Below are 25,373 nucleotides of genomic sequence, written 5' to 3' on the forward strand. Positions count from 1 at the left end.
CATCTTGCTGTGAATTGTTCTTTGTTGGGTACTGTGAAATGTGGTCTCTGTTCTTTGCAAATATGCCTGCTTTCATACTCTTCTTCTTTTTTTTTTTTTTTCTTTTTTTTTTTTTTTTTTTTTTTTTTCTTCCCTGGCAAGAGAAAGCCCTGGCAAGAGAAAGTAGTGTCACAAAATGCATTTATGAAGTAATTTCTTTCTTAAGATAGTCTAATCTGGATTAGTTTTTATGGGGGGTCTTCATGGTAGTTAAAAAAAAAAAAAGTGTCTATCTTTTAAATAATCTGGTAAACTGGTGTGCAAATCTGGGACTAAAACTGAGATAGTGGGCAGAAAGAATGAGATGTGAGATGAGGCGAGGAAAACAGGTCTTAGACTTCTCAAATAAACTTCTGTAACCTGGAGTGAAACACATCATGACCAAATGTGGTTTTGAGGGTGTGTAGGAAGCTAGTTATGGCTGGTTTCACAGAGACAGGGATACCCCCTGCAAAGTACAGTTCATATGCCACAGGTCTCTGTGGTGGACAGAAAGGCTCTGATCTTGCTCCTAGCTATACTGAAGCAATCTGAGTCCATGTGACAAACTTAAGTTTCTGGTTGTTTGGGGGGCAAAAAGTAGTGATTTAATGTCACCTTGAAATAAATCAATAAATAAATAAAAAAAAACCAAATAAAATAAATAAACACTTGAAAGTGAGGAAATATAATTGAATTTGCTTACGCATCCTTAGTTTATTATTTTTGCATATGCATTATGACAGTGTCCCTAATTGATTTTTACTAGCTGTTTTCCCATAGACCCCAGCCCTATTCACTCACATGATGACCTTTCTCTCTGTGATGAAGCAGGGTAATACTGTGAGGGAGACTTGCCTGCAAAAGCTTCATTAGCTCACCAGCGGTGGAAATTGGGAGGGTATGGTCAGTACAGCAGGAAATGGGAGAAAGGGTGATCACGATGAGGGCAGTTGGCTGCTGAAAGGCTGGGCTTCTTGTTGTGCAATTCAAGCAAACAGTATTCGTTTGATGATTATTTGAGTGTTCCTCATTTTATGGATAACTGACTTGAAATTGTAAAACCTCATTTGTTGTGTGATTGAGTACTCACAGTGCTTTGTTCACTGGATGTGAAAGTCCAGTGCATACTGCTGTCTATAGTAAAATGGCTCTTAGTATCTCAAGCTGAGCCTCCAACAGCAGCTGCAGACGCTTTGCTTTTGGTGTCTGTCCTTCAGTCTTTTTCTGTAATACAGATACAATGTCACCCCTTCTTATTCAGCTTGTCAATGGTACAGAAAAAAGTTGGAATGGTCTTGAAATGTTCAGATACATAAGCAGTGAGAGGCATAGCGATGTCTCTCAGGAGGTTAGTGCCCTTCTGTTCAAGCAGAGGACTCAATGGTATTAATTCTTTAATAAATGCCATTTGATAATGAGAATAAAACAAAGTATTGACTAATTGCTTGTTTAGGAAGCATGATTTATCTTCCACACTGAAAGAGCCCTGTAGGGGAACAAGGTATATCTTGGTGTAGTGAAATACTGTCATAATCCATATGCTCAAGGGCTGAAGTCATTCAGAAGCATCTCCCCTTTTAACTGCCTATTACACAGTCTTGGTGCATTTTTAACATGATTAAGAGTTCCCAGCCAGCTCTGCTTTCATTGAGGTTGTGTCTGTACAGAGTGATGCTATGAACAACTGCTGGGCAGTGTAGCTGGCAGTGCAGTTTTGCTGGTGCAGCCCTCTGCCACAGCCAATGTACTCTGTTTCCCAGCAGAGTTGATTAGTCAGAGCAGAACGAAAAGAGTTGTGTGTGCTCAAGTGTCTGCATGAGACTGTCGCGCACCATATGGGCAGTGTAAGTCATTGCAGCTATGGTGGGTAATCACTTTTTTTCAATACTAAACAAGGATCTCTATTAGAAAATAAATGCCTTATTATTTCTAAAACAGCAAAAAAAAAATGGTTTCAGTAAAGATGTAGAGCTTCTACTGCTTTTGGAAATCCCCTCACCTACTTGACCAGATATCCTAAGACACTTAAAATAAACAGCACAGGTCTTTTAATATCTTTAGTACATTGCATAAGGTAAATGTATGGCCTACAGTAAATCACATAAGCTCTTTCTGTCTTAGCTTATATCTCTGCTTTGGCTGTAGAAATACTTACCCATCTCACATGAACCTCCTGTGATCCAATGACTCATTCATTATAAATGAATCTTGAGATGCCTGGACACACAGAAGAAGTGCAGGGTTTTTTTTTGTTGTTGTTGTTTTACTGGTGGTTTGTTGTTTTGGGTTTTTTTTCCCCATTTGCTAGCACTGAGTTAGTCTAATATAGATGAAGGCATTCACTTCTGTGCTTTCTCCTTGCACTGGAGCATTCATTTATTCAGTCAAAATAGAAGGAATGGAGAGACTTTCTGGATTTTACAGTTTAATTCTTAAATTTTAAAAAAAATAATCAGAAATAGTGGGATCAGATGTGATTCTGTTAAGTCTGCAAAAAACCTAAATGAAAGTTTCTGTGTTTGTTCTTTGTCTTTTGTATAGTTTCTTCCAAAATCCGTTACCTTCAGGAATATCACAACCGGGTTCTCCACAACATTTACCCTGTGCCCTCTGGAACTGACATTGCAAATACTCTGAAATACTTTTCTCAGACGTTATTGAGGTAAGTTTTAACTAATGCTCTTGAAGAAAAAAAGAGCTAAAGAATTGTAGGGGGTATTGATTGACTTTGAATTGGTTACAAGATTTCATGGGTCATTGCTCAGTCAAAAAGAGTCAGAGCATAATTTAAGGAAAGAATGGTATGAGTTAATCTCTTCAGTGGCTGTTGCCCAATTTGCCCAGTTGAGCTGCTTATTGAGTGGCTGATTCTAAAATAAACTTGGTTGATTACACATTTGCTTGGCCCTCCTCAGACTAAACTGAATGCACAAGCATGCTGAACTTGTGAAGAAAGGAGTGTGTGACCTACAGAGTTTTAGATGTATGTACTCATGATCTCCTTGACAGTCCTGGTGCCTCAGAATCCTAGAATGATGAGTCAGATGAGCAGAAGGACGTTCTTACTGTGCCATTGTTCAGCTGGCTTTCAGGTTTGGGTTCTGGTTCAGTCCCTTGTAACAGTTCGAATAGACACAGAGTTTGTATACACATCTGGACTTGGATGGTAACAACAGGTCAGGATTATTGCGATCCTGCATTTTGATTTAGTCCAATATTTGGTAATAAGATATGGTACTAAATACCATATGATTACAGAGTACATTTTGAATAGGAAATACTACTTCTTGTCTGCTAAAAAGATATGAAATATTGTGAGACTTTAATTAAGAATGGCATACATTCCACGTGGATGGATTCATATTTCCAAATTGTTTTTAAAATGGCTTTTGGCAGTGAAGAGGTGATTTTTGCCTGTTCAGTTTTGTCTGACACTAGTTTTCACATCCAGAAAAATGCAGTTAAAGCTGCATTTCTATGCATAGCTTCCTGATTTATACCTGGAAATACTGTCCTTGCTGTCAGAAGCTAGTTTGGAAATACAACTATTTGCTTTATTTGATGAGGAAACATAAACAAAATACAATTAACCGATGTATTTGTACACATACCCCTATGGTGTATACAAGTTGAGAAGCAAGCATTTAAACTTGAAAGAATGAGAGTAATTCATTCTAATATTCATTTAAAGTGCATGGGATGTATCAAAATCCTTGACCCTGTTTATACAAAAAAAAGATACATTGACAGCAACATTCATTATCAGTGTATACATATGTATACAGTAGGAAACCTGTTCACTGAAAACTTAAAAACCTGTTTACTTTTGAATTTGCAAGAGCAGAATTGTTTAACCACTGTGAAATTTGTTTCCCTCATAATTTAGAGTGTTGAAGAAGCTTATGGCAACCAGTAGGGATTTTTAAGATTAATAAATTAAATTTTGTCTATTATATTGCAGCAGCATGGAAAAAATGTTCAAAAAGTCACTAAAGATACCTCTGAAATGTGGCTCTGTTACTGCATCAGGCTGTTTTGATGGATTATTTGCACAACACACATACTTAAATCACATTCAAGTAAGGTTCTATATGACAAAACAGCCTGTGTTTAAATGCCGTGGGCCTTTAAGCAAGAAAATTGGACTTGATTCTGAGCATTTTCTCTCTTAGCTGTAACTAACAAGTGCTATAATAAAATCAGTTTATTTTTGGGCAGAAGTTCATTGGGACAGGATGGATTTAGAGTCTGCTGCTTAAATGAAGTGTCTTTATACCACTCTGTTGTCTTCATCTTCCTAAGCAGTACAGCTGATGTCCAGCGTGACAAATTCTTCATGCTCCATGAGCAGTGATATTTCTAGACTTGACTGAGAAAGCTTTGTACTTGGTGACTATGAGAGCAAATCAGAAATCAGGACAGCAATTGCACAGTTGAGCAGCTCCATTTCTTTATTTCATGCTCAGAATGGGACTGAACCAAAATCCTGTTGTTGATAATGCTGAACCTCATGGGGCAGAAGTGATACTCTTATCTGATACGCAGGTCTAAGCAAATGGCTTTATCTTTCATGATCTGGAATCTGATGAGCCTCAGAGCTAAAAGGGCACTAGAAACTGAAACCAGGACTTGAATCTAAATTTAAGTGGACTGAGTTCTGATACTCAAAAAGGTCAAATCCATGTTCTGAATCCCTGTAACTGGGGAATTTGAACTGTGGATCAAAGCCTGAGTGCTATGGTTGTTTATACACTTGCTGATACTAAGAAAGAAGCTTGATTAAAAAGCAAAACAAAACATACCCTGTATTTAGTGTGGCAGATGGAAAGAAGGAAACTCCCACCCACTGTGTGCAGATCTCTGCAAGATTTACCCTCAAACCAGACTGGGTACGAACCTTTCTTAAGAGCATGTTCAGGAATCTCTTTGAACATTCTGCACGCTGAGTCTTCTTTCTGCCTCCTACACTGAGACTCCATTGTGCAAGGGTTCACATCAGTGATAGAAGTACATGGTGGAGAATAATCTTTCTAGCTTGAGACAAGAGCATATGCAATGAATTTGGGCTGCTAAGAGAATACTGATCAAACAGTAGCAAAAATGCCCATTGATTTCTGGAAATTTTGGATCTGATCTTCAGAATAGGTTGCTTGTAATCTTCTACTATTTTAAAATAACTTTAAAAGTTATTTCCCAGTTTGATGTGTACTCTCTTTGCAGCTGAAGTTTTAGGACAAACATTTATTGATGAGTTTATGTAGTTATAGGAATAGTGATTAGTCAGAAATTCCATATCGTGATAGGGTTTTACAGGTGTAGCTTTTACTGTTTATTATACTTTTTACCTTTCCATGTTATGGACACATTGACTGTGTTCTTTTCAGTGGGGCACGCCCACTGTTTTGGATCACATTCATATCTGGTGTCATTCTGCTAGCTATAGATGGATTGCACGCACAAGGGATTAATTTGCTCCTTTGCTCTGTACGTAGCCTCAATAAATCACAAGCTCAGGATGGGGGGGACAGATGTGGAATGGCTGAAAAAATTAAATTCCTTATTTCTATGAACAAACATCACATAAAGTCACCATACACAATGCATAGCACATTGATTCATTTAATTCTTTGTTTTTCTCTTTGAGAAAAGCATTTCTTTACATTACAGCATGAATTTGTTTCATGCCCTGCTCATTTTCCGTGTTTTCTCCCTCCTTTGAGGAATGATCTAAAGCTTAATAAACATCTTTCAGAACAGCTCATTCTTTCACATTTTCTTGGAGAAAATTCTCCATATGTATTTCAAAGTAAAATGTTTTACGTAAGGAATAGTTATAAATACCCAGTGGCTAATTAATGGTCAAGCCTGTTTTGCAGCCTTGGTGAGATGCAATTCTCTTGTAGGCGTTTTAGGAAACCTTTCCTGGAAGGCAGTAATTTTTTGATGGAATTGTAACAGAGATGTTCAAATTTTGAAACAAGCCCTGGTAGCTTTGTCACTTGCTATGGAGCAAGTTCAGTATGGAGTTATGACCTGCAGGCCCTCCAAGTTGTCAGTACTTGGTTTGAACAAAACCAGGAGCAAGCTGCAATTATTATATCTTGATCTTAGGGGACTTCCTAAATTTTCAGTTTTGACTCTTCTGTTTATTGCTTTTAAAACATATGGGTCAGGCAAAAGTCTTGGTCTGAAAGTCTATACAAGACTGTGCTTTGGCCTCTAATTCATAGAAGAGCCATAGCTCCGTGTTAAAAGGAAGGGAAGCCTACAGAGTAAGCTCTCCATCGCTGCCTTATACTTCCCAAAGCAAGGATCAATTAATACATAATATCCTTTCTGGAAATAGGTGCAATTAGAGTGATGTGTTGGCAAGTAAAGGGATGGGCAATTGGTGTTGTCTGTTGGTAGACACAGAAGGAATATAACTTTTTTATCCTCATATCTCTAAACATGAGCTGCAAAGTAATGGCAAATGAACATCAAGCAAATTAAAAGGAATCAGCACTCTGATCATTTGTTTTTAAAGTCATACTAGATCTTAGGTGATTTTTCTGATAGAATTTCATAAATACTGTCATAACAGTCACCACATTTCTTGTACTGGACATTGGGTAACAGAAACCAAAATAATCTGCCAAATACATCAAGGCACAATAAAAAAGGGAAAAAATGAAGTATGTAGTTTCTTAAAATAGATTGTCTGTCATCTCTGACTGCAAGTGTGATGTGATAGTAGCCACCTGGCATAGAACTGTACTTGTAAAAATGTTATATATATATGGCAAATGAATGACACCTCTTATAAGCACCTTAGCAAGAGTTTAGCTTAGTTGTATAAATTCTTGAATTAACGTGTGAGGTAAGATATGTCTAAGGTGATTATATGATACGGACTTCTGCAATGTTGAAGAGGACAGAGGTTTCCAGAAGTGCTCCCTCTTGTCATAACTCTGCTGTTCATTACTCGGTGGAAATTTTAATGCCACTGACTTGTCTTTTATAAATTGTAACACTGACTTTGGGAGCAGAGTTAAACCAACAGCAACTGCTTTTGGAAATCCCAACCACTGAGAGGTGCAAAGTGTGCTTTAAAAAAAAAGAAAAACATTGTGTGTGGTTTAATATATTTAAAAGTTGTATTATATTTATAGGCACATACGAAGACTATGAACTAACCCTCTAATTGCCTGATAACTAAAATACAACACTGCTTAAGTGACAATTTATTTCTATTTAAATTAGTGTTTTTTTAAAAAATAAATCAGATTAACATGTTTACAACCACGTTTACAACATCCTTAAAACGACATAACAAGCTGGTTGACGTATAGCCTCTTATTTTGATTCCCACTAAATACTTTTCATTTTTTTAAATTATCTCTCCTTTAGTTTGTAGTGAGTTTTGTTGAATAATAACGTAAGTAACAGCAGGAATGTATGGTAACATACTGTCTGATCTGCAGTTACATAATTGGTCTTGCTTGCTTAGCCCTTAGATTTTTGAAGGTAACTATTTACCCAAGAAGTGTTTGTATTCATAAAGTAAAATGTTTTCTCCCTAAACATGGGCAAATTAAAAACACACATAAACAACCATTATCATTAGCTCACAAACATATGCTAAAGACCATCTACTATATATTATTTTACAACTTTTCCAAATGTAGTTTAGTTAACATTTTAGAAATATTATATTATTTCTAAATCCATGTGCCTGTTTAAACTTCATTATCTCAAATGATACTGAGCGAGTGGTCATGAAACAGTATCATAAAATACATACAGACATTATTTTAATGCAATAAACATGTGATTTTTAAGACTATCTTAACAAACACACATGTTTATTCTTTGCTAAAACATGTTTCTGCAAGTGCCACACCTATATTTTGCATGTTTTCAGTCAGTTGGTTCAAAAGATTATGGGGGGGGGGAAATCTCTCAAAATCCTCAAAATCTCAGAGCAAAATATCAGCCTATTGTGACACAGCTATTTTTCCATAGCAAACACTTATAATTCTCAGAATTATTCTTAACTGTGAAACATGGGTAGGGCACTGAAACATGCATTTTTATATTTTTGCTCCTTATGAACCAGATAACACATGAGATGCAATGAAATATTCCTAGATGTCAATTTTTAATTCTTCTATCTTGAAGCATGAAAGTGAATAGCTGCTAGATCTGTAGACACGCTGGTTTTGGTAGTGATTGCATCTTATGTGGGATGTATCTGGTCTTTTATTATTTGTTTTATAGTGTCATTTCAATGTAATGTGCTGTTCTTTGTGTCTTTGTTGTCTCTTTTTTTTCTTTGTCCCCCCAACAGCATTTTGTCCCGCACAGGGAAGAAGGAGAATCAAGATGCCTCCAATTTGACAGTGCCCATGACCATGTGTCTTTTTCCTGTGCCATTCCCACTCACCCCATCTCTAAGACCACAGGTCAGTTCCATCAACCCTACTGTTACTCGCTCCCTCCTTTACAGCGTCCTGCGAGATGCTCCATCTGAACGTGGCCAGCAAAGTCGTGATGCTCAGTTATCAGACTACCCATCTTTGGACTATCAAGGACTTTACGTGACACTGGTGACACTGCTGGATCTAGTTCCCTTGCTACAACATGGTCAGCATGGTAAGCAGGCCCTTGAACCCTTCCAGTACGCTTAACTTCAGTGCTGTGAATCCATGAAAGATGCGTAAATGCAGTAAAAGAGGTGGGCCTAAACTGACCTGGATCTGGAATTCAAATGTCCTAGGATGCGTTTATATCCAAGTGTTTGGTTTGACTTTCTTAAATAAAAGATTCTTTTTGCTAGCTGTGGGTTTGGGTTTGAATTCTGAGGTTGTCTGATTTTTAGTGATATGCTGGTGGTATGTAACTAAAATGTATGGTGTGTAAAAAAAAAAATAATAAAAAATAATAATACAGATGGGTCTAAAAAAGTCTGGATTTTCAATTGGAATTTGCTGGGATATCCTCAGACTGGTCTTCTTGGGGTGGCTTCTTAAAAAGGCGCAGAGTGCTTGCAAATGTGTACCTGGCCTATAACAAATATGCAGATTGAGAGTTTTGGTGAAGGTCCATCTCTAAATAGAACTTAATATACATTTAATTCAAGAAATGATGGTGGTAATGGTGATTGTGATCACTTTAAAATATTCCTGAGTAAAAAGACAGCAATATCTCTGTCTGACTTACAGAAAAGCTGTATTTTCTTATGTTGTGGATTAATCACAAGATTTTTTTGTGGGTGTGTTGTATATATATATTGTTTTCCCTTAAGTTCTGCATATGTCTGTCTTGTTAGTCTGTGGCTTTTCATACTGGGATTCAGGAACCCAGTGTTCTCCCTATGTTAGATAAGCCAAATATTAATTTTCACCATGGTATCAGGGGGTATTACTTACATAGTTCAGTACAGGAATATTGTTATCAATCTGATACACTGTTGAAATTCTTTAGGAGGGAAGTTAATTCTGTTAAATGCTGAATTCCTTTTGTGTTGGCAGCAGCATATTTTGAATGAGGCTACTACTGCACTAGGAAGTGGTATGATCTTGCATACCACTTTGTAAAAAGGAGGGGTCCTGGCAAATTACAGACTTGTTGGCTTAACTTCAATTTCTAGAAATAGTGGAGTTAATTAAGAAAACAATCTTTTACTAAATAGATAACGTGGTGATATTTATCAACCAATGGAGACCTGTAAAGAACAAATAACAATGAGCAAAGATGATTTCTTTTTGTGGCAGCACAATGGTTCTCTTGGTGGGGTTTTCCCAGCCCCTTAGTCAGGCTTTTATTTCTGTGTGGCTTGACATCCTAATAGGCAATCTGGGACATATAGTCCCCACTTGAGTGAGGACTATACACTGCAGGAGTAATTACCAGTGGCTCTTGTCTACTGGAAGGGTATACCAAGCAGGAATATTACAGGAGTCTATGCTGAGTCTAGTGTTATTAAATATTTAAATATTTTTTACTTGGCTGGTAGAAATGAGAGAGCACTTTGATTTGCAGGGGTTATGAAGATGGTGAATAGCAAGTCCTTTGTGTGAAATATACCTGATTCAAAACAGTCTTGGCAAATTGCATTCTATTTTGAAACATCTTAAAAGGAGAAATCTAAAATACTATGTTTAAGCAGAAGTCAAAGGCAGAAATGAAATGGGAGAAGTACTAGCTTGAAAGCCATAATTCAGAGAGATCTGGGTGTTACAGTAGATTGGGACAGACCATAAGTCACTATTATATTAATATTATTCTAGCAATATGTAAACAGGTATTTTGTGTATGAGACACCCAAAGCATTTTGTTTATCATTCTAACAACCTTAGCAAGGCGTCAGCTGGAGTCAAAGTTTCAGATTTGTCCATCTGCCTTCAAGAAAGACATAGACCATTTGGGAGGAGTCCAGGAAAAAGCAACAAGAATAATTTCTGGTCTAGAAAATGTAAACAGTGAGGGAAAATGGAAAGAACTTGGTTTGTCTAGCTTAGAGAAAAACTGAAGGGAGATGTGTTTATCATATACAAATATGTAAAGGTTGTTGCGAGGAGAAATAAACTAAACCAAACTCTTTGTGGTTACAGTTGATCAGGATAAGAAGTTATAGGCTTAAACTGCAGCAATGGAAATTAAAAAAAAAAAAAAAAAAAGTAAGTCCTTTTTATGATAAAGATGGTTGAACACTAGGGTGAATTGCCAGGAGGAGGAGTGAACTGTCTTGCAGATTTTTAAGAACAGTGTAGGTATGTATCTGCCAGGAATAATTTGGTTGACTCATGCTTGGGGCAAGGGGAGGTCACTTGCTATTTTTATGGTTCTGTGTATGGAGAATTAAGTTTTGCAATACAACTTGTTCTTTATTTCTCCCTCAGCTTAGCATTTGACTAAAAGAAATAATTTCTTTTATCAGAACAGTTAAAGTTGTTTGGGTAAGTACAACGTGGTGCACTAGGCAGTCCTGAGCTTTGGTCCAGTCAGATTATACAAAAGTCTCAGTGCTTAGGTGGTGAATATGTTTTGCAGGAGAGAAGCATTCTGTGGCATTAGGGTCTGGTTAGACCCTTGCATAGAAAACTTGCCAGAACCACTGAAATAGAGTGCTAATTTTAATTCTTACTGTGACTCATGATGTTTACAGCTACAGAACTCTGAGCACTTCACAGGGGCAGTTTTAAATCATACTAGTTGTACGGGTGAGACTGAAGGCCTGTGTTACACACTTAAGATTATGGAGTGAGTAAGAAAAGAAATCTCTGTCATGCATGGGAAAGGCCTGCTGATATACTGGAGTCATCACACAGGCTCAGATTTGGGGATGAGTGCTGTAATCTTTCTTGGAGGGTTATTGGCCCCAGCTCAATTACTTATTTGGAAGAGGGTGTAAAGATTCTACAGTGCCCAGATACACAATAACCTAACCCCTTCCCTTTAGATCTTGAAAAGTTGCACATTTCTTAAGTATCCCTTCCAAAAAGTTATAGTATAATTAAATAGAAGTATGGAAATTCTTGATAAATATTCCTTTCCTTTTAAGCCTTGGCCATTTTTGCCCTCAATGGCTTCCCAGGAAAACAAGAGCCATAGTTTAATCACATGTTTGAAAAATACAGTGATGCTTCTGGTAATCTCTGTCTGTGAAGTACTTTGCAGCTCTCTTGAGGGTAATTAAGATCCAAATCTTATTTTTTCTATGACTGATAAAGACTAGAATGCTTTTTGCAATAGCAAGCCTTTCAATACCAAAGCACACATCAAATTCTGATACTAATCTGTTCTTAAATGCAGGCCAATGTATGTTAATAGCTGTATGATTAAAATCAACACTGATTTTAATCAATTACTTTAATGGCTGTAGTAGTCGTATTCCCTTCAAGCTCTTAGATACTGTTGAAGAGCTGTTTCCCTCTATCTTAGGAGGAGCTTAAAAATGATGTGTGAAGTCTCTTATCTATAGTGATTAACTTCCCAAATTACTTTGAGGGGAAAACTTGAATATCAGTGTAACTTTTAAAATAGTTTTATAAACTAAAAAGTACATAGTCATAATTATTTTTCCATTGTAATGATTCTGTATTTATTTCATTTTATTCAACAGATCTGGGGCAATCAATTTTTTATACTACTACATGCTTACTTCCTTTTCTCAATGATGATATTTTGAGTACTTTACCCTATACAATGATTTCAACACTAGCTACCTTTCCTCCATTTCTGCACAAGGATATTATAGAGTATCTCAGCACATCTTTTCTGCCTATGGCTATATGTAAGTAAAACTCATTCGAGTATTATTGTGTCTCAGAAACATAGTGTACTGCTACAATAGTATCAGACTGCAGGAGTTGGAGTTTGATATGTTACAGAATTGTAATTGGACATCAATCTACTGTATGTATATATGTAAAATAATTCCGTATGACTTTTTTGAAGGGAAATAGTTCTATAATTTTTATTTATTTATTATGCTGTGTTAGACTTCTTCCTTCATTTAAAGGGTGAAGTTTAGTTTATTTAAGACATACACTGTTTTCAGACTCATAGAACTTTCAGTGCCAGTAATGGGAGTTTTGAATACAGATTCAATGGACAAATTCCTCCTGAAATGACATATGCAATAGTTACATGCACATTTTTTGCATCAGGACTATATCTGGGTGTACAAGAATGTGACTTTCCTCAGTGTAATGATGTTGTGATGAATTTCTGATTTTTCTCCCTCTTTTCTTAGCATTTTCTCTTTTAAGTTCTGTACTAAATAGCTGTGCCTGTAATGTCTTCTATCTGTGTTAAGACTGAATCTGACTGTGTGCCTTTTTACCCCTATTTCCTTCTTTTTTTTTCCACTCCTCGAGTGTGTGACATGATTGCATAATTTCATAATCCCTGTACAATGTGAATCCTGAGGTGTGTTCTGAGTGCTTGTCTATGTGCCTGATAAAAAGCTTGATGGGATTTCAGTAGTAGTGAGAAATTTAACCATGTTCTGCAGATGGAAGCAGTAGGATCAATATTAAAAGTCAGTTTTAACCAACAAACCTTTTACTGTGTGGGTGATCAGACACTGGAGCAGTTTGCCAGAGAGGTTGCAGATTTTCTATCCTAGCAGATGCTCAAGACACAATTGGTCCTGAGTACCTTTCTTCGAGCAGACGGGTTGGACAAGATGATCTCCAGATGTCCCTTCTAACATCAACCATCCCATGATTCTATGAGAATTCTTGCCCTTATCTATATTGCAGACCTTTATGGAAAAAACATGAACAACTTTTGTACAGAAATCAACACTGTTGTCATTTAAGCATGTAGAAGATGCTGTTAGAACATGGACAGAAGCATAGTTCAGTGTTTTGATATTAAGATTTTATGGAAATTTGTCACCTGCATTTTCTGGCTCTACCAGTCAGTGATCTTGGACAAATCCCTTAACTCGTCTGTACCGTAGTTTCCCCATGTAAAATAGCCCCTTGTAAGACATTGTAATGATGTTTTCTCTGTTACCTTTGACAGGTTTAATAACAGTAGGCAAACAAAAATTACTAAGATATAGTTCACACATCTGTGCAATAGGTCTTTGGGCAACGAACAGAATGTTGCATTAATCTCCTTTTTTCTCTCTTACTTTTACCTGTTAATGAGCAGCTGATGTAGGTGACTTATGCTGTCCTGTTTGTCTTCAGATCTGTAAAACTATTCTCCAGAACAACTGGTTGAGCCAAAGCCTTGGTTTGCCTAAGTAGATGCTATTTCCCAACTGCTCTTGACAGAGATTGCATCCATGTAGAACATGGGAACAACCTTATTCATGCTGCCTTTTTCCTCAAACAGTTTTGGTTAGAAATCTGTACGAAATCAGTCTGCTGCTCTTTAAATTTGGCTTCTAGTACTGTGTACAACTTTTCTGCTGATGACCATGTTTTAGTTGACAGGTTAGAGCTGCTGGGTATTTTGCAACTTAAATCCATACAAACAGACCTTGCTGCAATAATTTGGTGGCTCTTATGTGTGTCTGTGGATAAGATTCGAAAAAGAATGTTATGAAGTGCTGTGAAGAGAGCCATAGTGGTGTTGAGTCATGTGGAGAAGTACCAGATAGAAGAGAAACTCTTCATTTTCCTTTCCGTTCTTATTTTCCAGTCAAGTGCTCTTATAATTAGTGACCTAGGCTTTCCCCACCAGGAATGATAATGCCCCCTTTACAAGGCAAGTGCAGAACCTTTCCTTTTCCTTGTGTTCAGTTCTGAATCAAACTGAAAAGGAGGATGCAAGTAACTGTGTATGCAGCTGGAGAGCAAGATGAGGGGGTTGAAAGCATCTCACTGAACCGGTAGCTACAGTTTTGTGCTTCTATCCCAAATGCTTGGTATTTGGGTCCTGGCAGTGAGGCTTGGGAAAAGTGCTGTGAGTGAGGATGGGAAGAAACATGCCACGTCTCTGTGTAGGAGGTTGCCTTCAAAGCCATATTGCCATGTTATTGTTCAGCAAATAAACACCTACACTCTGCAAGGTTTTTCCAAGTATACCACTGAATAGTAACCACTTTATAGGAGACCAGAAGGAACTGTGGCCACTTAATGTATGAGGTTGGCCAAAGTTACAACAGCTTAGCTACACTAAGTAGTTTATCAGTGCTATCGTTTATCATTATCTTAGCACAGTTCACGTAACAAGGGGGACTAATTTTTCTGGTATGTAGCTATAACTTGAACTCGTACCCTGAGAAGTAATCTATGCCATACACCAACAGCCAGCAGCTACCCTAACCATTCATCAGTATACCTCAACAGCAGGCTTTACAGTTTTCCTTCTTTCTTTACCCTCCACTTCTTCCTATTCTTTCCTGCAGTCCAAGCCTAGGTGCACCTAACTATGCAAGTGACGTTATTTTGGCTATTCCATGGGTTCTGAAGGAGATTAAGGAGATTGCCTGAAAAGATCACTGTCTTTGGTTAATGCAGCTCTGAGAATGAAATCTTAATTGATCTGGAAAACCAGGTGTGCGCTATGTGAAGCAATACCATATTCTTAGTCATCTTTCTCTTCCAGTTGAAAAGGAGTTTCACCCCTCCAATACAGATTATTTTTAGTTTTTTAGTTTTTTTTGTTTTGTGGTTTTTTTTTTAATATGAGATGGTACCTTAGGAATTTTATTTGCATCAATTGGAATAAATTATATGCTATTCTTGCCTAATTTTCCTTTTTATATAATAGAAAATGTTTTGTTTCCTTTCTTTTAAGTGGGATCCTCAAAAAGAGAAGGTGTTCCAGCACATGTCAATCTATCTGCATCATCAATGCTAATGATTGCAATGCAGTACACATCAAACCCGGGTATGTGTAAACATGCAACGTGGTATCATTCTCTCTAAAACTGAGTCATGAAGTACTGTCAAACGCAATCAAGTTCAGACGATGGGAAAAGTCTGTCTCACCATCCAACACAGGATGAAAAATAAGTGATTTTAGTTAAAAACCAGAATTTCTGAGCATCATGGTTGAAGTAATCATTATGTAGATAAGAGAGCCCGTTGTGATGAAGAAATAGGTTTTGACCAAGGACTGGAGACTTTGATCTACTCTTGCTTGACATCAGAAAATAGCATTGGTATATAACGTCAGTGTTGGAGAGCAGTCACCACTGACTTTGATTATAGAAGTTCATAGTAACAGTTTGTCTTATACTGTGATTTGTATCCCACAAAGTTCACAACTGATAGCTGTTCTTCTAAAAAGACAGGTAATGCCGGCTGCAGGCTCAACTGAACTATAATGAATTTAAATGTAGTTACAAGTAGCTAAACGCAAGGCCATTCTCTCTCTCACTGTGGCACATTCCCTGTAAATCAGTGGGATCATACAACCAAATCGAAACAAAATTTAACCTGAGGGAGCTGTTACATTGTACTATAGTCAACCATCTCCTGTTTTATGTACGTGGGTAGATGGTGTGTGTGAGGAGGAACCGTACGCTGCATTATGCATGTGAAGAGTATCACATCATGCTAATGTAATCAACAGTGGTAAATAAAAACAGCACAGCATTTTTTACAGCTACTTGCGCAAGTTAGTTTTTTTCATGACATGTTCTATTTGTGTTTGTGAATTCTGTGTTACAGCCATCTGAGGAAAATGTTGTCCTGTGGTTTTTGGGAAGTCAAACGTGTAAAGTAGGTCGTTTGGCTCTTATGTTTGTTTAATGCAGAGTGGCTCCTATAGCCTTTGGTATACATGGGAATAATGTATTGTTACATGTAACTTTCACTACTGCCCCTCAAGATGAATGACAAGATACCCATTTACAGCTTTATATTGTGCCAGAGGGACAAAGTTTAAGTGAATTAGCAGGTGTTCTTAAACTAGATGTGTTTGAAAAAGATCTCCATTGCTGTGCAAAAAGGTGTGCACTCATAATACTCATTATCTTACTGCGTTCCTTGACAGGAACAAGTTACTAATATTTAATTTCTAATCTTTTGTGATGACTTTCAGGGCAATGATTCTCCAGCAAACTCTTTAAAATAAAAAGTAATAAAATGAGCTATAGAGTTTTGGATAGACAAAGCAGAGCAGTCAGCTAATTATGTCACTTCTGTAATTTGAGTTTCCATTTCAGCATTATGTCTATACTGTCTTTTCTCTCTCAGTGTATCACTGCCAGTTATTGGAATGCCTAATGAAATATAAGCAAGAAGTGTGGAAAGTAAGTTTATGATCATATACACTTTGTGGAAATGATTGTATTTGGATAGTAACGAAAACCAGATGGCTTGAAAATTGAACTGACTGTGTGCCAAGAAGTTATAAATTATCTTTATGTCAAATCCTCCTTCTGGATTATGGAGGGGAAGGTCCCTCTGATTTTTAGTTCACAGAAGCAGCTCCGTGTTTTGTAGAACAGAACTCTGTTTCCTAAATAATATGTGGTTGTGGCTCCAATTAGCAGAACTTTTAGTAATGACCAGTGTTCTTAGTTCATGTGGGACTGAACTTTTATGAGGACTTTTTGTGAGTATTGTCTTAGCCTGAGTCTGATCTGGATCCAGTTATTTATCACATCTCTTTGCTCCATAGCTAGATGCTTCATTTGCTTTATGTTAGTATGTTATGTGGGGTGGGTGTTAGCTGTTGGATCCTCCGATCGAACTCAGAAGCCAGTTATGAATGTGGTGTTGAAGTTAGTCATCTAATCTACTTGTAAGAGTGTACAAAGGATGTTTGGTAGGGATGAAATGTATATATTTTGTATGTTCAGGTATCTCGGAACACAAGTAATATGTATTGAACTGTGTTTTGTTACCTTGCAAAATAAACATTTTGTATGTGTCTTTCCTTAGGATTTGCTATATGTGATAGCCTATGGACCATCTCAAGTTAAACCTCCAGCAGTGCAAATGTTATTTCACTATTGGCCCAATTTAAAACCCCCTGGGGCAATCAGTGAGTACAGAGGACTGCAGTACACAGGTCAGTGCAGCTGGTTTTGTATAGGCCAAAATAAATATAAATGAAATAATTAGAGGTGTGTTAATGTCACATGTTTACAGTTCTACAGTGTATTTTAAAATCTTTTGCTTGATAAGTTTGTACTTTCATAAGTATGTACAATTATTTTCAAAAGATGTTATGAAAAATAAAAACTGTGTTTGTGGCTAGTAAATATTTTTTGTTACTCTTGATATTAACTAAACCAGAACAGGAGAAGAAATAAATAGTGTTCCAAATGGTCTGTGAAACTGCCTTCTAGGCCTCACAAGTGTTCTGGCTTATGTCCCTTTCAATTATAGCTTTGGTTGCTTTTGTTGAGCCAGCTGCTATCACTACTGCTGTTGCTAAGACTCTTTATCTGGCTGTTACTGTCATAAAGTCGGGTGCAGTCAGTATAATGGGTAAGTTATCAAGGTTGACTGAAAGGTGAAAATGAGAAACAAAGGTAGCAATACAGCTGGAGCTGAGTAGGTGGATGGTACAAAGTCCTCTGCCCACCATACTCCCCAGTGCTACCGATGGGACTGTCTAGCAGCAATTCACGACTTGCTTTTCCTGCTTGCCTGTCTCAACCTGCTTTAAATAATCTCTGTCATATGGGATATGTTTTGTTCACTTTTAAAATTTCCCAGACCAGAATGCAACATTTTAAATAATAAAAATAAAGGATTGGAAAAGTCCTTGGAAGACCCCCTAGACCAACTGAAGCACATCCTGAATGTTCCTGATACATGTTTGTCTGATCTGTTCTAAAGCCTTCCCTTGAAGGGTTTATAGATTTTCTTGACTTTTTTAAAAAAATCATTCTTCTTGTACTGCTTCTACATCACTTCTTTCATGCAAGCAGGTCTGCAAACTAAGTGTGATATTCCATCTGAACCATTACTAGCACTGGGTAGACTGGAATAATTTTCCTATATATAACTTATCTGTTAATATATCCCAGAATGGGTTGAGTATTATCTGCAGTTGCATGGCATTTTGACCTGGGGGCATCCTGTATAGCAGCCAAGTGATGCCACTTGAACACACCTTTGTTTAGCTTTTACAAAGCTAAGGTTCCTTCTGTGGCTGGACTAGTTTTCCTTTATCATAGCTGTGTTTTCATTTTGCTTGGGAATGTCAATGAATTTACTCAGCTACTCCTATCATCCTGCTCCTAGAGTAGAAGGATAATTAATTCAAGGTGTTGGTGAGATCAGGGAGGGTCTATAACAGAGATGTCTGCATCTTACTTTTTCCATTTCTTTGCTGAGTTCATGGTTCATTTCATAACTACATCCCAAACAAGTCAGTTGGCATGTATATTCTACTGTTTATTGTAGTATGTTTATTATATGGATAATAATGTTTATTGTAATTATTAGACTTCCTGAGGAATGGCTAGGTCTTCTTTCATGTTTGTATAATACTCGGTACAAGAGGATCTTGTTCTCAGTTGATGCCACGATCTCTTTGATAGAGACAAAGAATATAAATATGTTTTCTCCATTTGTTAATCAGCTGTGTTTTGGTTTTGCAGCCTGGAATCCTATTCATTGCCAGCACATTGAATGCCATAATGCAATTAACAAACCAGCTGTGAAGGTACTGCTATTTCTTCAGGGGTTAAACCCAACTATCTGGGGGATAGGAAGTTGCACTTTGACCCCAGGCATATGCTCTGGTTGTGTGCAGGTGACCAAGAGCAGGAGCTTAGTGAATATGTTCTTTGGTTGCTTAAAGCAAGATGGGATATTTCCTCCAGCTACTGTGGGCCAAGTCTTGATATTAAACATGAGGAGGGTTGCAGAGCACCTTATAAAATTCCAAGTTGGCTCCTGGCTAATCCGTGTAAATATTTTCCTCAACAGATATATGTATGTCAATATCTGCACAAATATTACTATGTACAGGAAACATTATGTCAGTTACATAGGTACATGCTTACCTTGGTATCTTGATTGAGGTCGCACAATGCATCTACTCTGATTGTGATCCTTTGCTTGGAATGTGTCCTAAAGCAAATAGCAACAAAGCTTTACTTACTTCTACGTCCCTCAGAGAGAGAGAGAAATAGTATCTTTCCTGTTTACACACAAGGTACCAAAGTAAAACAGCTTGGCTGGGATGATAGCACAGCTTGATGGCAGAGGCAAGAACATCCCAAGTTCAGAGTATGCTACAGTTAGGTGTACTAATTAATTACATTTGTATCTGGTTAGATATATAGGTAGAACCAATTTTCCTGGCATCTGTTCATACACTAACATAATTGCATGAGTCAAACAGTTCTTCAGTGAGCCTTTTCCACAGGCTAGGGGACTGACAGGGCATAATGGTGACACGTATCTCACAAGTCCTGCAAGGGACCACTTTCCTGTCCCCTCCAATCATTCTCCATGATGCAGGTTTTCATAGGGAAAAAAAGTTGGAAGGTGTTGCTTCATATTGTGATCATCACTAGATATAGTGATGCACTGAGTAGAGCAAAATATCAATGAAATTTACAGTTCTAAACTTTGCACGTGAAATACCTGAATATTTTTGAATGTCTTAGCTTTGACAGAACCAGTCTTGATTAATCATCACTCAGAAAATGCAGCCTGTTGTCTCTTGGATAGATGAATGTAAATTTGGTTAATGAAGATTAGAAACATTCAAAGAGGCATTTATCTTTATAAATAAGCTTTCACTTGAGTAGAGTAAGAATCATATTGATTTAAGTTTTTAAGATATTATGTATGTGTACTACTGTTCAGCTTTTCGTTAAATAGTACAAAACACTTAAACAAATGTGTGTGTAACTGGCTGTCAACTGTAACTGTTTTCTGTAACTGGCTAATGTGGAAGCTAATGCAAGGCAAAGTCTGGACCTATGCTGCCAAGGGAACTGTGGGTCCATGGTCTTTGTTCTGTTGCTGGAATTGTGCTGTATAGTTAACAACTGTGATGACTGAAAATTAGATTTTGCTGGAAGAAATTTTACTGAGAGAAAAATCTAGACTTTTACATTACCTTGTCCTAAGCAATGGATCTTCTAAGTGACCCTTTGGGGGGAAAAAAAAAAGAAAAAAAGAAAAAAAGTCTGTCATGATTATGCAATGTAAATGTGTAACACAAAATATACTTGTCTTTCAGAGAGTGATAATACTGATATTGAAATATGTCCTGTTGTTTTCCCATATAGGAAGGCTCTCATTTTCAGTTATAACCCTCTCTTTGCTAGAAATAATTTGAGATCCTGTACTGCCAGATGCTGAGTACCATCTTTCAGAATTCTAAATGCTTTCAACACATACCAAAGTTGTGTTACATTGTATGTACTGGCATTAATGTGTTGAACTTTTTCAGTGAGCTTTAATGAACAGATGTGTTAATTCTTTTTCTCTGTGTTTCAGATGTGCATTGACCCATCCTTGTCTGTAGCTTTGGGTGATAAGCCACCTCCCCTGTACCTTTGTGAAGAATGTAGCCAGAGAATTGCAGGGTAGGTAAACTGAAGCTGGAAAATGATCAGGTAGAGTCAGACTCCAGAGTTCAGAACTCTGGAGTTATGCTTTATTTTGTTATGATTAGCATATAATTTATATAGATAACCCTGTTGAAATATTGGGAGCACACTGCCACTCAGTGTGAAAAACAATTACAGAAATTTACCCCACATGATCAGCATTTGCATCTAGCTTAAACAGTAGTGAGTTTTAAAGTTAAAATCACTGAATGAGTAGACACTGTGGGATGCCTTGACTATGACAGGGGCACCTCGTTAATGTACAAGCTTTTGCTTATGAAATATTTTTTGTCCTCATCTTTTAGTTGTCATTAAAAGCAGGATATTACAATGAATGCTCTTTCACAGAGACTTTATTACTTTTCTGTAACATACATTTCAGATTATTCTCTAAGGTATACTGTGAAGCATCAGAGTGAAGAATTGAAATCGGTCCAGGCTTGTCCAGTACCTGGAAGGAATATAGCCTGAGATGATTAATTAACCTTGCTTTTTTTTTTTTTTTTTTTGATTGCTAATTTGGCTTGCATGACTTTACAAGATCTGCTAATACTTACGGGGAGTTCCAATCATTAATTCAAATGGTTGAGGTTATATGTAGTTCAGAAGCTACATGGGGTTTTTTGTCCCCAGTTTAAGACACTTTTATATCACACCAGCTGTAGGAAAAGCCGTTACACCTTACCTTAGATTTTTAAGTCGTCATTGATTTAAAGCTGCAGGAAAAGGTAATTGAATTTGGCAGAAGCACATCTTCTAAGGAGACTCACAGAAAATGGTACTAGGACATTTTTTCCCCTCTGTTCGCCTGTTATTCTTCACTATCATTTCTTAGCCATCAAAATTTAAAAGCACACACTATTTTAATTTGATAAATTTATTCCTTAAAATTAATTTTTTGAAAGCCTTGAACATGGTGGACCAGCATCAGTAAAGTGGTAATTTGCAATAAATAACAGGCATGATAATGTAAGGCAGCCTGCAGTTTATAAAACTACATTTGTAAAAAAAGCAGCTTCAGAATAATGTTAGTCCTACCACGTTAATTTATATAAATTTCCTCTGTGCAAAAACAAATGCATATATAAATAAAAAATGGAAAGCTAATTAGATATACAATTTTTATAGGGATCACAGTGAATGGTTGATTGATGTTCTTCTACCACAAGGTAAGAGGTATTTTAAGGGTAGGTACAAACTAATCATAATTGTACAACCCTATGCTTGCTGATACTTCTGCATACTGTATTATTTGAAATGCTGCATTCTATTCTAAAGAATTTTTTTTAGAATTTTAAAGTAGCTTGTACTTGATACTGCTTAATGTCCTCAAAGTACTCTGGAAAATTGACTAATCCTCTGTCTGAAATAGTATGCAATTCTTTATGTGTGAGGAAACAGGCAATTGAAAAGATTTTCAGATCTTGAAGAATCCACAGTTGGGGCCAAGTTTTTAAAAAGTATTTGTGTGCCATAGCAGTGTCCAAAAAAAGGGGCTAATTCTTCTGGTAACCTGGGTCTGATTTGAAAGCTCTGAAAGCTGAAAAACTATTCTATGAATAGGCTGTAAAGGATATCAGAAAAAGACATAAAATATTTTTCGATGATCCGATCATTGATCCAATCAATGTCCTTTGGCCAGTGAGAGAGCCTGGTATTTTATTATCTACCAGAATGCAGATGAAGCTTGTTGACAGACTCATCAGAATTTCCTGGGTTTAGAAAGACAGTCACATATTCTCTAAAATAATGTTTTCAAGGACAGGACAAAGACACTCCCTCTCTCTTTCTTCTGCAAGCTGAAAATTCGTAGGCAGTGGACATTTTTTTTGCTGTCTCCTTTTAGTTGAAATCTAATCCAGATTAAGAATGTTTTGTTTACTTAAGGGAAGTACTTCTTTTTAATTGCCCACCTGTATTTACTGAACCAGATGTTGCCAGGACAAGATTGAAAACAACGAATGTTTACAGGATGAATCTGCAAACATTTCTCTATGGAGTTGTGGTCCACAGACATAGCAACTGCTTCTACACTGTTCATTCATATTCACTAATCTTTCATCCTGTGAGCTTTCACAGGCAGTGTGGGCACATCTGTGCCATGTTTCCTACAGCGTGCTGCGGTAGTGTGCCTACAGGCGTACTTTTACAAGTCCATCCATGAGACAGAAGCACAGGTGAAGGTGGCTGGGATGCAGAGCACACCACGCAATGCACCAAGGCTGTTCTTTTATTTCAGTGTAGAAATAGCCAGTAGGCCTAAGTATACAGTGTCCTACCTCATGCAGTCCAATAGGCTTAGAGGTTTCAATAATATTTGGAAATGTAGAGACTTCGTTGTAACAAGTCCATTTTCCCATGGCTGCCATAGTAAAACAGATGGATCGTCATTCTGTGTTGATGTTTTGTATGCCTTCCCCCTACAGCTGAAATTTCTGCTATATGTCAGAAGAAGGTAAGATTCAGTCATTTGTGTGATGGGGCATGATTTGATGTTGTGTGTAGTGTCATTCCATTACTCTGTGGTGCATTTTTTTTTGTATCATTCTGAATTTTCACAATGTATCCATGAATGAATTTGTTGGTGAATGGGAATGATTCGGCAACAAGGTTTCTTTTTGTTCAAACTGCTGATGTTTGATTTGACTTGTAGTTTTTTGTTGAAGGGGCAATTAGTAAAGCAATTCAATTATGCAGTTGAGTTCAGCTTTTATTCTATAACTCTTCTTATGAAGAGGATAGAGCAAGAGATTAATTTTACAGCTAAGTTTTTGTATCTTTTCATCTCCTTGAAGTCTTGGATTAATGCTAAATTGGACAAAATCCTACTAAAAACTATATTTTTAAAGAAGTATGGACTGAAAATCTTCAGTGCTTGGCTCTAAAAAGATTGCTGACAAAAAGAATCTGCTTGCAACACATACCAGCTAGTGTGTTTTAATAACATTTCAATAATGAGGAATACAGTGTATAACATATTCTAGATTTTATGTGGTAAAGAAAGCTTTTATTTGGGCTGGATTACCAGGTGGCAAATATAAAGGTAGCACATATTTCAGAGGCTTGGACAGTTACCTATGATAAGGCAGATCCTTACATAGCATAAACTGATGTAGCAGCATTGATTACACTCCTAAGGATCTGCCTGTTGCTACACGTAAATTAAAAAGACATTCTGAAGTATAAGCAGGGATTAAGAGAACGACTGTAAATTTTAGAGATTGCTCCAAACCAGAAAGTTGAGGTTGATAACTTAAATGTTGGTTTGGCCTGCTCAAAAAGAAGAGCAACCATGACGTTTCATTCTAGGCCCAGCATTTAGCCCTCAGCTCATCTTTCTGGAAGTTCAGTGACACCTGGCATCAGGAGTTTGCACATAGTTCTACTTATATATAGTGATTTTGGAAATGACCGACACTTGAGCCAGTTCACCGGTGCTGACTTTCATCCCTGTTTTCAGTTCCACTTCCTGTTACTTCTGGCCTGAGAAAATCTTTTTTATTTTCCAGAACTGCAGTTCACATGTCAGAAGAGCTGTTGTCACGTGCTTCTCAGCGGGCTGCTGTGGCCGCCATGGCAACAGGCCAGTACGCTATTGCAAAAGATGCCATTCGAATCATCACAGCAGTGAAGTTGGGGCAGCTGCAGAAACCCATCTTTATCAGACCTCGCCACCTCCTATCAATACCCGGGAGTGTGGGGCAGAGGAACTTGTGTGTACTGTGGAAGCTGTGATCAGGTAATATGACAGCTTATGAGGCATCAATATGTAAAGCAGGATCAGGTTTTCATGTAAATATTGCCTGCAGATCTTGTGCAAGTTGGCTTTAGTTTCATCAGGGTAAGTTCAGAGCAGGGGCGCTGAACTCCTGCTGCTTTAGCAAAGTATTCATCAGCTGTGAGTTGTGTCCTCATGGAAGAAATCAGCCTTGAATCCTAGAATTTGATGTTATTTTATTGCTGTTATCAGGAAAATGATGGCATCAGATGCCTTAACCTCTAGTTACTCTGATCAGATGCCTGTATCCGGTGGGGGAAAGCTGCATTCACTGACCACAAGCTTGTTTTGTAGCTTGCTGAAGGAAGCAGAGTTTCATGCTGAGCAGAGGGAGTATGAACTCAACCGCAGGAGGCAGATGGGCCTCTCTTCTTCTCATCACTCCCTGGACAACACAGACTTTGATAATAAAGATGATGACAAGCATGACCAACGCCTTCTGAGCCAGTTTGGAATTTGGTTCTTGGTGAGAAATTCTTGCTGTCTTCTCTCACTTCTCTCACTTCCCTCTCCTTTTCTTTCTGAAGCCTCAATTTGATCTCTTCTTTCCACTTCTTGGCTTTAGTTGGACACTTTTTCAATTTGTAA

The 25,373-nt window shown here is 37.4% G+C and overlaps 1 protein-coding gene across 10 annotated transcripts in view; it reads left to right on the plus strand.

Moving 5' to 3' along the window:
- The window catches only part of UNC79 (unc-79 homolog, NALCN channel complex subunit), a 131,289-nt gene that overhangs the window by 8,190 nt on the left and 97,726 nt on the right, over window positions 1–25,373 (plus strand). For 9 of the 10 annotated variants that reach the window (XR_013929593.1, XM_080396229.1, XM_080396234.1 and 6 more), the window contains exons 2-13: window positions 2,563–2,683; window positions 8,351–8,655; window positions 12,128–12,298; window positions 15,268–15,360; window positions 16,674–16,729; window positions 17,364–17,493; window positions 19,037–19,101; window positions 20,895–20,983; window positions 22,136–22,176; window positions 23,434–23,462; window positions 24,517–24,746; window positions 25,080–25,251. Coding sequence is in view for 9 of the 10 variants with exons in the window: in XM_080396229.1 (XP_080252355.1) it covers window positions 2,563–2,683; window positions 8,351–8,655; window positions 12,128–12,298; window positions 15,268–15,360; window positions 16,674–16,729; window positions 17,364–17,493; window positions 19,037–19,101; window positions 20,895–20,983; window positions 22,136–22,176; window positions 23,434–23,462; window positions 24,517–24,746; window positions 25,080–25,251 (1,502 nt within the window). In the remaining variant the exon portion in view is untranslated. The remainder of the gene's footprint in view (window positions 1–2,562; window positions 2,684–8,350; window positions 8,656–12,127; window positions 12,299–15,267; window positions 15,361–16,673; window positions 16,730–17,363; window positions 17,494–19,036; window positions 19,102–20,894; window positions 20,984–22,135; window positions 22,177–23,433; window positions 23,463–24,516; window positions 24,747–25,079; window positions 25,252–25,373) is intronic. The other variant, XM_080396236.1, reaches the window with a different exon arrangement.

Source organism: Falco punctatus (genome assembly GCF_963210335.1).
Source record: "Falco punctatus genome assembly, chromosome: 7".
In the NCBI taxonomy this organism is placed as follows: Eukaryota; Metazoa; Chordata; class Aves; order Falconiformes; family Falconidae; genus Falco; species Falco punctatus.